Below are 13,362 nucleotides of genomic sequence, written 5' to 3'. Positions count from 1 at the left end.
ACTCACGCGCAGGCTCTAGGTCTTGAAAGCACAGGAGTCTTTATTACAATACACCAGGTGATCTATTTACAAAGGTGAGGGGAAAGCCGGGCTCCGGGGGTCCACACACGAACGGGAAAGATGCTGAAAGTCACACACACACACTCCGTCCACTCCTCACATACCTCTTCACACTCCAATCACTCAGGTAACACAGGGGTTGGTCCAGGGAATCTGTACACAGAGACACGAAGTGATTATAAAGGCAAATCGCTGAGAAAACACTCTCGAGGTAACTGCGCTGGGGTTACACTGACGAGGGTCGGCAACGGTCCAGCAACGAGAAACACAGGGTTTAAATACACTGGAAAGTAACGAGGGGAATGAGACACAGAAGGTGGGCACAACTGGGAGAATAATCAGGACTGACGAGACAAGCAAAGCAGGATGCATTCACATAAGACATGGACCTTCAAAGTAAAACAGGAAGTATGACACAGAGACGCGAACTTGACACGGTGGAGACAGCAACTAAGAAACGCAGAGACATAAACCATAAGGCAGAGGACTCTAAGACCCGAAAGACACAGAGGGAAACTCAAACATGCAGACACAGACTTACACAGAACAGAGGGGACACAGAGAAACATGAAGGGCAAGGGATCGAACTTAGAAACCATAGAATACCTCACACAAGTACAATAATACAAAAATCGCAAAGAACTAAACATGCTGGGTCAGGAGACCCAGAACCCTGGCAGTTGGGTATCTAAAAGATTAAAATGTTGTACTAACAGAAAATGCAGTCATGACTTAAAGCTTGCATTGCCTATTTGTTTTTGTGTTTTGTTTGGGGGGGTTTCGACTAGTATATGTTACTGGCCTGTATGTTTTGGATCTTCAAATGATTCTTATTGTTGGAAATGTGGCTTTTTGTAACAACATCAAATGCACTGAAGGGCTGAGAAATCTCTGAAATGTTCAAAAACTATTTTCTCCCATTTACTGTGTTATCTTTCTTTATTTATAAAGTTTAGGATCATCCAGAAAATGTTCATGAAAACTCAAACTTAATCACATGATTTGCAGTGTGAATAGAAATTATAATTGGCATTCAGTTTAGGTCATCTGGACACATGAACTGACTTGGTTGATGGGCACTTAAAAAGGGATGTGGTGGCTGTTCTGTTCACCGAACGTGCAGAGAAAATAAAAGCAAACTGTTTCTTTTCTAAATAGTTTTTGCAGAGGAAGTTGTAGTTTGGGTCTTTTTATTTATTCTTCTGTTCACAAATTGTTTTGGGGTTAGTTTGTTTTTTCACCCAAAGAGAGCTCATTTTGATCAGCCTGTCTCTGCAGGGTTTTTTAATCTTATGCTCAGTGTCTAGGTTTTATTTTTCATTTTATTTTATTTTCATATTGCCTAGTCTCAGATATGCAGCATCATTTTTAAGACTCAGATATTTCTTCCAGGAGTCGCCTCTTCACTGTTAGCGTGTTTTGTGGGCATCTTTTAATGAATCTGCTGATTGAGGACCTGTGAGGCGCCTGTTTGTCAAACTAAAAACTGGAAACTCCCAGCTCTCTTTCTGTGTTGGTTAGATTTAGTCTGTGTTGTTATCTCACTGGAGTAATACCCACCATTGCATTTAGTTTTTGTGGCAGTTTTTCCACATAAATTTGTCTCTATTTCTTAAAAGTTTGAGTTTTACTGTTTTTTGGGGGACAATTTTAGACTGTAATAACATACAAATGCTGAAGCCTGAGTCGCTCAACTAGTACAATGTTTAGAGGTTGTTTAGTTTTCAGCTGTGCTAACTTATTTGATTCATAAAAAATTATTTTTTAACCTCATAAACTCGCATTAGTTTTGAACAGTTTTGCACTAGAGCGCAGGTTTGATGGTTTCCTGAAAATGGGCTTGGGTATGCCTATGTAGATATTCTATTAAAATTCAATTAAATGTTATTAAAAAACAAATATGCGTTTGCTTCTGAGTGAACGAAAGTTACTGAGCGATTATATTTTAATAACAGTGTCGACGTCTGACTAATTATTTATCCTGTGGCAATACCAAACATACAAAATGTGCTTTTGTGATGCTGATTACCTCCTAATTAGCTTTTGAGTTTAACTACATTTAGGTGAAGTACTGATGCAAACAATTAAATAATTTATTTGAACTTTGGAATGAAGTTTTTTAAGTGATTTTCCTGTGTTGGGGCTATTAGTTCAAGTTTGTTTTTTAAGTTAGACTGAATTGTGATTTGAATACATTACAAGGGAATTATAATACAGTCGACCCCCGGTATTTACAGGGGGTAGGGACCACAAGCTCCCGTGAATAGCTGAAATGCTCAAATACTTGGGACCCCCTCTTAAAATGCTGATATATTTCAGCTTCCCAAGCTGCATTTTCTTTCCCGGGAGCTTTGTGTTTGGAATTTCGACATTTTATTGATATTTTGCTGTGTTTACATTAATATGAATATTTGAAAATTAGTAAATCATTTTTCTATCATAAAAATTTACTTAGTCACAAAAATAAAATTAAAATGATTAGCAAATATTTTAGAAATGCCCTACGAAGAAAATCTGCGAATACTGAACTGCGAATAGGCGGGGGTCGATTGAAGAGACCATTGCTCAGTCCATGCCATCCTTGTCTCTTGTCATCATTACTTCAGCACATTGCTATAAATTGACAACAGTAACTGGAAACTATTCTTGGGTACTGGATTTACATGTGCCTTTATATAGAAAGGTTCAGTACTTTTAGGTGTTTCTTACCTTTGCTTTTCTCAGTGGATGATGAACCACAGATAAAACCACAGGCTGAGGATGGCGGTTTCACTGTTGGCTGTGTTCCACACCTCATTATTGACAAGCAGGTACAGCTCACTCTGTGTGTTCAGCAACAAAAGCCTTAATAGCCCTGGGTACAATAGAGCTGGTTCACTTGACTCTGACAGAAGAAACTTATCCTGGCTGGTGTGAATTAGTATAGCTACAGGCTTCAAGAGGTCGTTTAGGCTTTTCCTCACTTTGAAAATACAAAAACAATATAGCCTTACAGTAAGGCAAGGCAAGGCAAGGCAAGTTTATTTGTATAGCACAATTCAACAACAAGGTGATCATTCAAGAGATCTAATTACAATTTTCACCACGTCATTTAGCAAGATATTTGAATGTTTTTGTTGGTTTGGGTTTTTTCTGTTTTAATTAAACATGAAAAGAATCTTTGAAAGTAACTGTGTAAAGTAACTGTGTCATTGAGGTTATTTTTATGATTTTAAGTGAACAATTTATCTGTTATAGTTTTGCAACAAGATCTGCAAAAGATGGCAGTACAAAAATACAAATAAATGTGTCAGATTTATTCAGAAATGTTCAGGCTGTCAGGAAACAAAAGAAATTTGGAGAAGAAAACAAAAAGGAAAAGCTCCAGGCAAAAGAAAACAAAATGAGGAATACAAACAGAGAGATGAAAAATGAAAAGAGCACAATAGACGTACTTGTTGGATACAAATCTAACCTCTCAGAGTGGGCTTTGCATCTGACATCAAAATGACATTTTGTGTTTTCAGTGCCAGACTCTATCATTATGTTCAGTGACTGACAATGTTATTGAAGCCTAGCTTTTAGTAGCGCTCTGGGTGGGTGGAAGTTAAAATGTTCCTATTAGGAAGCCTAGTCGCTGAGTCTGGATGCTCTCTGACCTGTATTGAACTCATCGGGATGAATCCTGAAACAAGTGTGTGCGTGACATGTGTGTTTGCTGTTTCCAGGGAGCAATCTGTTACCGCTGCTGCCTCACCACAAAGAGTTTAAACGCCATTTTATAGCCTTACTGGGCGAAGTGCACACATCTGTTCCTTTCCTTGTTCCGATCACAATCTCTTTCACGTGTGCAATCTCTTAAACATGTGCACAGAGCACATAAATATAGCCTGTACTGATAAAAGGACACCTTCAGCCATTCTGTACCATTCACATGCACACAGCCGTCCTCCTTTTTTGTTCATGTTTATTCTGGTTTGTGGGTTTTGGCAGATTTAGAAACCTTAATGGAAAGAGAAACCTTTTTAGCTACATTAGTGAGCCTCTAAGGATGGCAAACTCTGCAAGCTGGTTTCTGGCAGCTGCTTTTGTCCAAATAACTAACTACTATTTTGTCCATCTGAAGGTTCAGAATATAAAGCCAGTTCTCTTACGAAATGGGTTTCTTTCTGAATGATGTCTGATTTCCAAAAGCCTTTTCAGTTTACTTGGCACCATGTTAGTATTAGACTTTTCCAGACATGTTACTTACTCGGATTGAAAGCTGTTGTAGGTCACCAGAGGTCACCAGAACTAATATTTAGGATACCTTTGATGAAGACAGGTGGACACTGTTGGACATGGAAGTACTTTGTGCTGTTATCCTAAAGTAACTGGCAACAGCGTAACGTTTTAATCAAGACGTTTGTGTTGAAGTACATGTAATAATCACTTTGTTTTGGTGTTAAATTGCGTATCAAGAATCATTAATTCAGCTGGTAGTCTCACTAGCAATTACATTTCTAATATCATGACAGCATTAGGCTGATTGTTGGTATTTATTTAAGTAGATTTTGCGATAGTTTGCACTGACAGTTGTTTTTGTATCCTCTTTGCTAGCTTTGATGTATTACACTGTAATATTTCTGACTATCCAGCAATCTTTAATCATTCCATTATTTTCTTTTAAAGCCATCATCTTGTCAAGTGTTAAATTTATTCAACACTTTGTATTGTGAACGTATATCTTAGCTGTGTCTTGTGCTAACAGTGATTCTAGCACGTTTACCATGAGTGTATTTTAACCTTTAGCTCAAAGTACCACTATGATTCAGTAGAACCTCTCAGAGCTGCTGTACACTCGGGCTTGTTTAAACATCACCAGCAATCATAGTGTACCAATGGAAAAAATAACGGAACAACCACCCAGCTGTCAGTGGCAGTAAAAGCATCCTCTTGTTAGCGTTTGTGGGTTTGTCTGCTCGACAAATAAAAAGCATCTTTAACATTTCCAACCCACTGGCAGATTGTCGTCCAGTGGTCACTTTCCAGGATGTAACTTCCTACACTGGGTTTTTATGTGGCTGTGGGCCTTCACGCTCACGCCATTACTGTCAGTTCAGAGAAGTCACTTCAATTCTGCTTTCATGAAAAAGCGCACTGACGTTAATTTGATGACAGCTTGCCACCCAACAAGTAGAGGTTACTTAATGAAAGTTGCTGAAAATGTAGCACTTGATGTTTTTGTACCAGGTTTCAGTCTATGCAGGAGGCCTGAAAGGCTGAATGAAGCCTTTTCCATGGATGTAAGCATTTTCGCAGTTAATGTGTGTCTGTAACCTAGCTTTCTGATCTTTATTACAGGTCCGTTCATATATATTTATACATATATTCTGTTTGTTATTAGATCTACAATGAGATGATCCGTGACCTGCTGAATCCATCCTCAGGCTTCTTAGACCTAAGAGAAGATTCTAAGGGAGTTATTCAGGTTGCTGGAATCACAGAGGTGTCCACCATCAATGCTCAAGAGGTGAGTCAGTTTACCTTTCCAAGCACTACATGACCCATTTATTTCAATCAAAACACTCAGAAATTACAAAGACCAGAAATAACTCACACCTGTGTTTTTCTAGATCATGGAGCTCCTCATGAAGGGCAACAAACAGCGCACCCAGGAGCCAACAGCCGCCAATCAGACGTCATCTCGCTCCCACGCTGTGCTACAAGTAGCTGTCAAACAGCAGAGCCGCTGTCGTGACGTTCTGCAGGAGGTCCGCTTTGCACGCCTCTTCATGATTGACCTCGCCGGCTCCGAACGAGCAGCACAGGTGTGTGTACATATATATTTATATATGTATATATTTATTCAGAGGGAGTGAGTGTGGGTGAAGCTACTTTTATCAAGTGCTTACCCACCGAAGTCAAGATTCAAGGCTGTGGCTAATGTGATGTGTCTGTATACAGTACAAGGGTTTGCTCCATGAATCGTGTCTCCATGGGGAACAATGAATGATTTCTTCAGAGGATAGACGTTATCATAAATCTTAGGAGACTTATAAAAAATATAATATAATCAGAGTCCCTTGATCCAGTAGGATATGTCCACCAGTGGCCACCAGCTTTTGTTTTTTCATTTTAACATATATTTGTGACATGATACCTGCAACCTCTACCTAAGTAGAGTCAAAAACAGTTCATAGTGGACTTAAATTTGACAGGTGGTCAGAAACATGAATCCCGTAACTGTGTTAATGGTATCACAACTCATTTCTTTTCATAAATGAAATCTGATGTCTGCACTTTTTTTCTTTTTTTTTAGACAACACTGTTTTGTTTTCCAGGAATTTATGAAAAGTGTTCTAGATATTTCTACAGAAAACTAACACAAAATAAAGACTTGGAAGATGACATATTAAAGCACATTCTTCACAGAGAAAATAAGAATGACAGATATAAAAGCGAAGAGCAGTACATGGAATTTCTTTTTAGTATTGTCACACTGATATTTATCAGTACAGCGATGAAGAGAATCTGCGAGCCAGTTCATTTTCTGGGTTCTATTATCGCCTTGACCTTTTCTTTGCAAGCGGTTAAGTGAGAAAAACTCAAGTATTTGTTCAGTTGTTTTTTTCTTTTTGGCAGTTGTTCAGGTTGAGACTGCGTTATTCCTTCATTTGAATAGCTTGTCACTGATGCTCATTTTACCACAGGCTTGTTGTTCTTCACCATGAGATAATCATGCGGTCAGGCTGTGAGAGCACTTATTTGTCATGGAGACTATTTGAATGATTCAAAGGCATAATATTGATGAGTTGCGCATTACAAGGCTGAGCATACCTCACAGGTGTTAGTCACATGAAGCTGCAAAGAACATTTTCTCTCCCTGTAAACAAGAGGCATCCATGTAGTTAGCAAAAGGTGAGGTTGTGTTATTTTAGTACTAGATGGACCAAGCATTGGAGCTAATGCCATCTATTGGTCAGGAGTGGAAACATGTCAACTACACCACCGAAAGAAACAGCCAACAATAGCTTACTAATGTTGACACTCCCCTGCTGTAAAGCCTGTGAAAACATAGCTCAAATATCACCATCATTAATGAATCCTCTATTTAGTATAACTTATTAATTTAAAAGGTTTAAACTGTGTTAATCTGTTGATACTTATTCAGTTTTTTTGTCAGTGCCACCCAAAAGTAAGTGTTATCATAATATTACTGTTATTATTATTATTATTATTATTATTATTATTATTATATTACTTAAATCACCTTCAGAGCAGTAAAAGAAACGGGGGAATATTTTCCTTTTTTAAAAGCATATTTGAAGTTTTCTCATTACTCATCCATTTTTATTTTATTTTATCAGACTCAAAATAGAGGTCAGCGTTTGAAGGAAGGGGCCCACATCAACCGCTCCCTCCTGGCTTTGGGCAACTGCATTAACGCCCTGAGTGACAAAAATGGTAACAAGTATGTCAACTATCGAGACAGCAAGTTGACTCGTCTCCTGAAGGTACAGTCCTCTAAAAGTTTATATGGGACCATCTGTGTTGATGATTTAGATGTTTTTTGTGTGTGTATTTATATTTATCATTCTTTTTTTAAACAAAAGGACTCCTTGGGCGGAAACAGCCGAACGGTCATGATAGCCCATATTAGCCCTGCCTCTGTAGCTTTTGAGGAGTCTCGTAACACGCTGACATATGCAGACCGTGCCAAAAGTATTCGAACACGGGTGAGCTGAGTAATATTTTATGTCTCAGTGTTGCTTCACTCTAGCAGAAGTTAAATAAATTAATGTAGCTTCAACTCAACTTTCTGCAGTTAGAAATCCAACTTCTATTGTATAATTCATATATCCAAAGTATATCTCAAGTATTCTTTGTCATCTTTGTCCTTTAGGTGAAGAAGAACATGATAAATGTGTCATACCACATTGCTCAGTACACCAATATCATCTCAGACCTGCGCTGCGAGATCGAGAGGTTGAAAAAGAAGATTGCCGAACAGGCGAGTCGACAGCTCAATTCTGACCGAGCTGACATCCGCAATGTTCAGGGTAAGGTCTCGCACTCACAGCTGACTTTAATATTTGAAAAATACCTGCTTTTTGAGCTCTTTGAGTCTAATCTCCATCCCTTCCCTTGTAGCAGAGGTCCAGGCCCACTCCAGCCAGCAGAGTCGAGAGGAGATGGATCTGTTGAGGGAGCAGCTTCTGGATGCCTTCCGCCAACAGATGCAGATCAGGAAGAGCCTGATGGAGCTGGAAAACAACAACATGGAGATCCAGATTGCCACCTCTAACAATCTTTTAACTATTACAGAGTCAGTTTCAAGCCTTTTTGTCATGTTTCTCCCTTCTTTAACCAACACTATTTATCCTGTATTTCTCTTTGTAACATTATTAAATCCAGCTATTTGATAATATGTTGAAAACTCACAGCATGTCTTTGTCGTGCTTAAAGTTGCCTGAAAGTGTCAGTGTTTGTGGATTATATAAATATAAATAATTGTAAGTGTTATGACCCAGTGATGTGTTTGAACTAATGTCAAACCCCTGACAATAAGTCTGATCAAAAAAACAAAAAAACAACATAAATCAAATGTAATAATGAATTTTATTGGCCGCATTTTTTTTTTTTTTTTAAACAGAAGACTTTTTCAACTATGTACTTTCAAATGTGCCTTCATTAACCAGATATTATTGTCTCTGTCAGTGACCATGTGTAATTTTCTTCTCTTAGCTGGGAACAGGAGCGCAGCAGGCGCAGGAGAAAGTGGCGTGCGGAGAGGAGGAAGGAAAGTGTCAATAAGGATGAAAGCGAGAAGGACTCTGATTCCTCAGAGTCTCCTCCAGACACCACGGAGACTCAGGAGGTGGCAATAGCTCGAGAAAATCTGGTTGCACTCATGGCTGAACAGAAAAAGATTCACAAGGAGAAGGTGGGAATATCTGTCTACAACTAGAAAAAAATAGCAGAAAACAGAATCGTTCTCATAAAACCTTTGTCTGTAGTGCATACATAATATTTTTAGTGTCTGAAATACAGTCTGCTTTTTAAAATGTGCCTTTATACCTTTTGTTTAAAGGCGTTGCTTGAGCGTAGGTTTCTGGAGCTTCGGGATCAGGCCCGGCGCTTGGAGGAGCTGCTGCCGCGGCGGGTTAGCTCAGAGGAGCAACGCGAGGTCCTAGGACTTCTCTGTAAGGTCCATGAGCTGGAGATTGAAAACGCAGAGATGCAGTCCCACGCTCTGCTCAAAGACAACGTGATCCGACAGAAAAACTTTGTGGTGCAGCGTTTTGAACAGCACAGACACCTGTGTGACGAAATTATTCAGCAGCAGAGACAGTTCATTGATGGTGAGTATGTGAGCATTATGACTCCGAAGTTTGTTAAAAACAAAGATCATCTAAATACATATAGCACTGCTAACTGGGTTATTAGGCCCTTTACAGTTTAATATCAATGAAGTGAAATGAGGTTACTTTGAACCAGACAGTTAGACAATTGAATAATCATGAAGGAGCTCATCAGTTGTTTTTGATTAGTTTTTTTTATGAAATTATTTCCTGACATGAATTATCCTCCGTGTTACAGACCACAGTCTGCCCGTACCTCCACACCTTCAGGAGCTGTATGATATGTACATGAAGGAACTAGATGATAGGAAACTGGAGAAAGCAATTGGCCTAGAAAAGGTGACAATCAGGCAGACCATCAAGGTAACCACAGCTGACACGTAAAGTCTAAACTAAGTGATACTATAGTAGTATTAAGCTTAGAAGAACACAAGGTACAACTAACTCCTATGTGCTTACTTCCAGGAGGTCTCGCTTCCTAAAATCGCCTTGCCTTCTCGCGGTCGTGACAACATGCAGGACATAGATTCAGACCAGGAGAGCATACGTAACATGTGCTCAGATAACAGGCGAGGTCAAGCCAAAATACGCAGACATACCCTGCCTCCCATTCTGCCTGAACCTGATCTGTAAGAGGACATCTTTTTCATGTGTGCCTTAAAGCTTTTTAACTCGTTACACTGTCTGGATACATACTGTAGGTTCTCAGTTTTGTTCTCTTATTCCCGGCTTTAGGGACAATAACAGAGTTTTCAAGAGCAGCCCTCATGCCAGGCAAATGAAAAATTCAGCAGTAATGACCCCACCTCCTATCCACATAAATGGGAAGGGCAACAGAGAGGTAAGCACAACTATAACACCATCTGGTTTTGTTCATTTTGCTTTATTAGCTGTGAGAAAATGCAGAAGAGCTTCTCTTCACATGGCTTCATATTTGAATTTCACTCTCAGAGATACTTCACTCTATTAATCCCTTTGTTTTTCAACATTCGCCTGTCCATAATAAAATGTTCACTATTGACTCCTGTGTTCAGGCTTTTTTTTTGCTAAGCTTACCAAAGAATTACATCTTTGTTTCATCACCTCCAGCTCATTATTTTTTCCTGTGTAAATGCATCTGAGAGATGTGATTCATTGGCAAGATAAAGTTATGTTCACCAGAGTCCACCAGAGCCCCATTCAGAATTAAAATTTCATTTTGGAGAGCCATAGAATTGATTAATCCTCACTGACACTCAGACAGACCGACTGAAAGCAAAGTACCACAGTGAATGTCATATCGTAATGTGGCACTCTGCATCTCACGTCTGCAGCTGCAGCCTCTGGCTCCTGAGAGCTTTCTGAGTTACAGCCATCTCAGCCACAGTGTCAGCAGCCACCTGGACTCATCACCTGAGAGCAGCGAGGCAGGGGCCGATATCCCCCTCTCAATAAATGGTACGATATTCAAATGAGGACATATGAACTTTGGGGAATTTTAACAGAGTTTTTATCTACAGTTTAAATACAGGGGGAGTATTTAAATGCAGGTAACAGAAAATCAATAAACCCTTGAGTTTGATGATTGTTTGTTTCCATGATGTAAGATTTTTTTAAAGCACTTTGCATCAGTGCTCAGGATGAAGCCTTCAGATTTCACGGTGACCTAGAAGTGTATTTTTTGAAGCAGGACACAAGAAATATTCTGCAGATCTTCTTCATGTTTAATATGAGCGATTGATTTTCAGTTATAACAATTAAATCAGTGCTAATGGGGAAAAGTAGTGTTTCTCTGTTAACTAGCTTTCTTTCTGTTGTGTGAATGGAGATTAAAAATGACAGTGAAAAGAAATTACCTGTGTCTCCACAGAACGGCAGCAGATTTTAAAGGGGGTCCAGAACATTGCAGTAAAAGCAGCACGTCGGCGCTCCAAAGCGCTCGAGGTGGATGTCTTGCGGTTACCTTCTGCACCATCTCCCCTGGACCCCAAGAAGCAGAAGAGCAGCCTTTCTTTAAGCGAAGCTCCCCCTAGAGGTTTGCCAATGAGGCGCGTCAGGCAGCCCAGCCCCGAGCTGAGACACGCCACTTCAGACGATAACCTGTCCAGCAGCACCGGGGAGGGACCTGGTTTGCATGTGACCTGGACACGCCCACATAACAGACAGGTGCTCAACAAGAACCAAACGCCTCGCGAGGCAGACTTAGAAGGCCGTCGCAAAAAGAGACGCTCACGCTCTTTCGAGGTCACAGGTCAAGCGGTTAGTATTTGGCTTTCTTTTCAAACTGCCACAAGACACGTGAAAGGTGTCACATAATGTTGATGTCTGTAGATTATCAGTAGTCTGTGTTAACAAGAGGACTAATATGACTGGTCTGGGGTGGCTTCTTTTGTGGTAATCATTTGTCTTATAAGGATTTAAGCCAGCCGCTTGGTACTATAGACTGTATATTAGAGTTATTCCCTCTGTGTACTATGTCACTACATATATGTCACTGGTATGGGCGTATGCCGTGTGTCTTGGAAGATGAGTCTATTAGTGTTCTTCATCTAACTTCCAGGTACCTCAAACCAAGACGAGCACAGCTCAGAGGTTTCGCCCTCTGGACAGCACATCAGACCCTCATCTCCACATTAATGTTCAACCCCAGGCCCCTATGCTACGCCCCCAGTACCGAGGGGTCCCTCCTCTCGCCAAAGTCAGGCCTCCCCACAGCAGCCAGCAAACAGGTAAACCAATTTCACTGCCTGTGAGGAGATAGTCTTCCTTAAAGTTGTTACACTGCCGAGCACAATCTGAGAAACCTCCTGATGTACATTTTATAATATGCAAAACATGTAAAGTGTATTTTCTACTGCTCAGCTTCACATGATTACACCCCTCAGGTATATACATGACATTATACATACACATAGCCTTTAAATAACTCATGTTCATGTGTCTCCAATCTTCAAGTATCATTCCTCTTTCACCTTTCGTCATCACTGTACTGAGCATTCATTCTGTTATTCCCTCTCTTTCCATAGGCTCAAATGCTGAGTCCTCTACAACCAATATGAATAACCTGAAGCGAGCACCCCAACTACGGCAGCCCCAGCCCCTCCTCTACATAACAAACACAGGCGCGGGCGCCCAGCGTATACGCAGACACTGAGCTTACACTGGCCGCGACTCCCAACACCAGCATTAACACCAAACCCAGCTGAGCCTGGAGGCCGAACCATCTTGTTATCAGAGATCTGAGAGCATGCAGCCTCAATAAAAAAAAGAATTAATCCTTCAGTGACTGTCACTACTTAAAATTTGTAACAACATTGAGCTGGATAATTTCACACAGGTCTCACTGTGATGCGGTTTTGGCGATGAGTGGGTGAGGTTGACACGGCAGTAGCTCCGCTTAATTTCGATCCTAAAACTCCAAATAGACCGTAATTATAGGCAGTAACCGAAGGTAACTTAAACTACTGTCTGATAAAGTGGCTGGGTGTCTACACACCAGTTGAAAATGCCCAAAAAAGTTTTGCCAAAGTTGGACACGCCGGACGGGGAAGGCCCGAGTGAAGCCTCTGGCCACAGTAAAGACGCCAGCGGAACCGTCACGAGCACAGACAATATAGTGTTGGGGGCTATTGCGGCACTCCGCTCTGAACTGGCAGGTGTTAAGGTTGAAATTTGTGACAAAATTGAAAATAAGATCTCAGAAGTCACAGCTGTATTAAGAGGGGAGATAGCCAGCTTGAAAGCCGAGAATGACAAAGCCATAACAACGCTAAGGAACAAGATAGAGTCACATGGCCATACGCTGCAAGAGCTAGCCAACACGGCTAGCGGCTCATCCGATGCAATACGGGAGTTGGAGAACAAAGTTGAGACGCTCCGTGGGCAAGTGACATCGCTTTCTGAAAAATGCCTCGACCTCGAGTACGGTGTACATTTTAGGACATCGTCAGGTCTCAAGAAAAAAGTTGTCAGGTATCAGACAAAAAATTGTCAGGTCTCA

At 40.5% G+C, this 13,362-nt stretch overlaps 1 protein-coding gene across 2 annotated transcripts in view; it reads left to right on the top strand.

Annotated features, from left to right (window-relative positions):
- kif19 (kinesin family member 19) overlaps positions 1–13,362 on the top strand; it is a 36,408-nt gene extending 23,046 nt beyond the window's left edge. Inside the window, exons 6-20 of one of the 2 annotated variants that reach the window (XM_086304152.1) lie at positions 5,426–5,551; positions 5,655–5,849; positions 7,389–7,535; positions 7,635–7,757; positions 7,925–8,081; positions 8,176–8,347; positions 8,767–8,965; positions 9,113–9,383; positions 9,622–9,746; positions 9,849–10,012; positions 10,119–10,224; positions 10,697–10,820; positions 11,233–11,621; positions 11,923–12,091; positions 12,389–13,362. In XM_086304152.1, coding sequence (XP_086160278.1) covers positions 5,426–5,551; positions 5,655–5,849; positions 7,389–7,535; positions 7,635–7,757; positions 7,925–8,081; positions 8,176–8,347; positions 8,767–8,965; positions 9,113–9,383; positions 9,622–9,746; positions 9,849–10,012; positions 10,119–10,224; positions 10,697–10,820; positions 11,233–11,621; positions 11,923–12,091; positions 12,389–12,516 — 2,595 coding nt within the window. In that variant the 3' untranslated portion in view covers positions 12,517–13,362. Of the gene's footprint in view, positions 1–5,425; positions 5,552–5,654; positions 5,850–7,388; positions 7,536–7,634; positions 7,758–7,924; positions 8,082–8,172; positions 8,348–8,766; positions 8,966–9,112; positions 9,384–9,621; positions 9,747–9,848; positions 10,013–10,118; positions 10,225–10,696; positions 10,821–11,232; positions 11,622–11,922; positions 12,092–12,388 lie in introns of both variants that reach the window. The other variant, XM_086304151.1, reaches the window with a different exon arrangement.

This window comes from Aulonocara sp. 'chitande type north' Nkhata Bay, linkage group LG8, assembly GCF_057382095.1.
Source record: "Aulonocara sp. 'chitande type north' Nkhata Bay isolate Kocher_YH1m ecotype deep benthic linkage group LG8, A_spYH_male_GT1.1, whole genome shotgun sequence".
In the NCBI taxonomy this organism is placed as follows: Eukaryota; Metazoa; Chordata; class Actinopteri; order Cichliformes; family Cichlidae; genus Aulonocara; species Aulonocara sp. 'chitande type north' Nkhata Bay.
The sequence above is the reverse complement of the archived record's forward strand: the minus strand, read 5'-3'. Positions and strand labels throughout refer to the sequence as shown.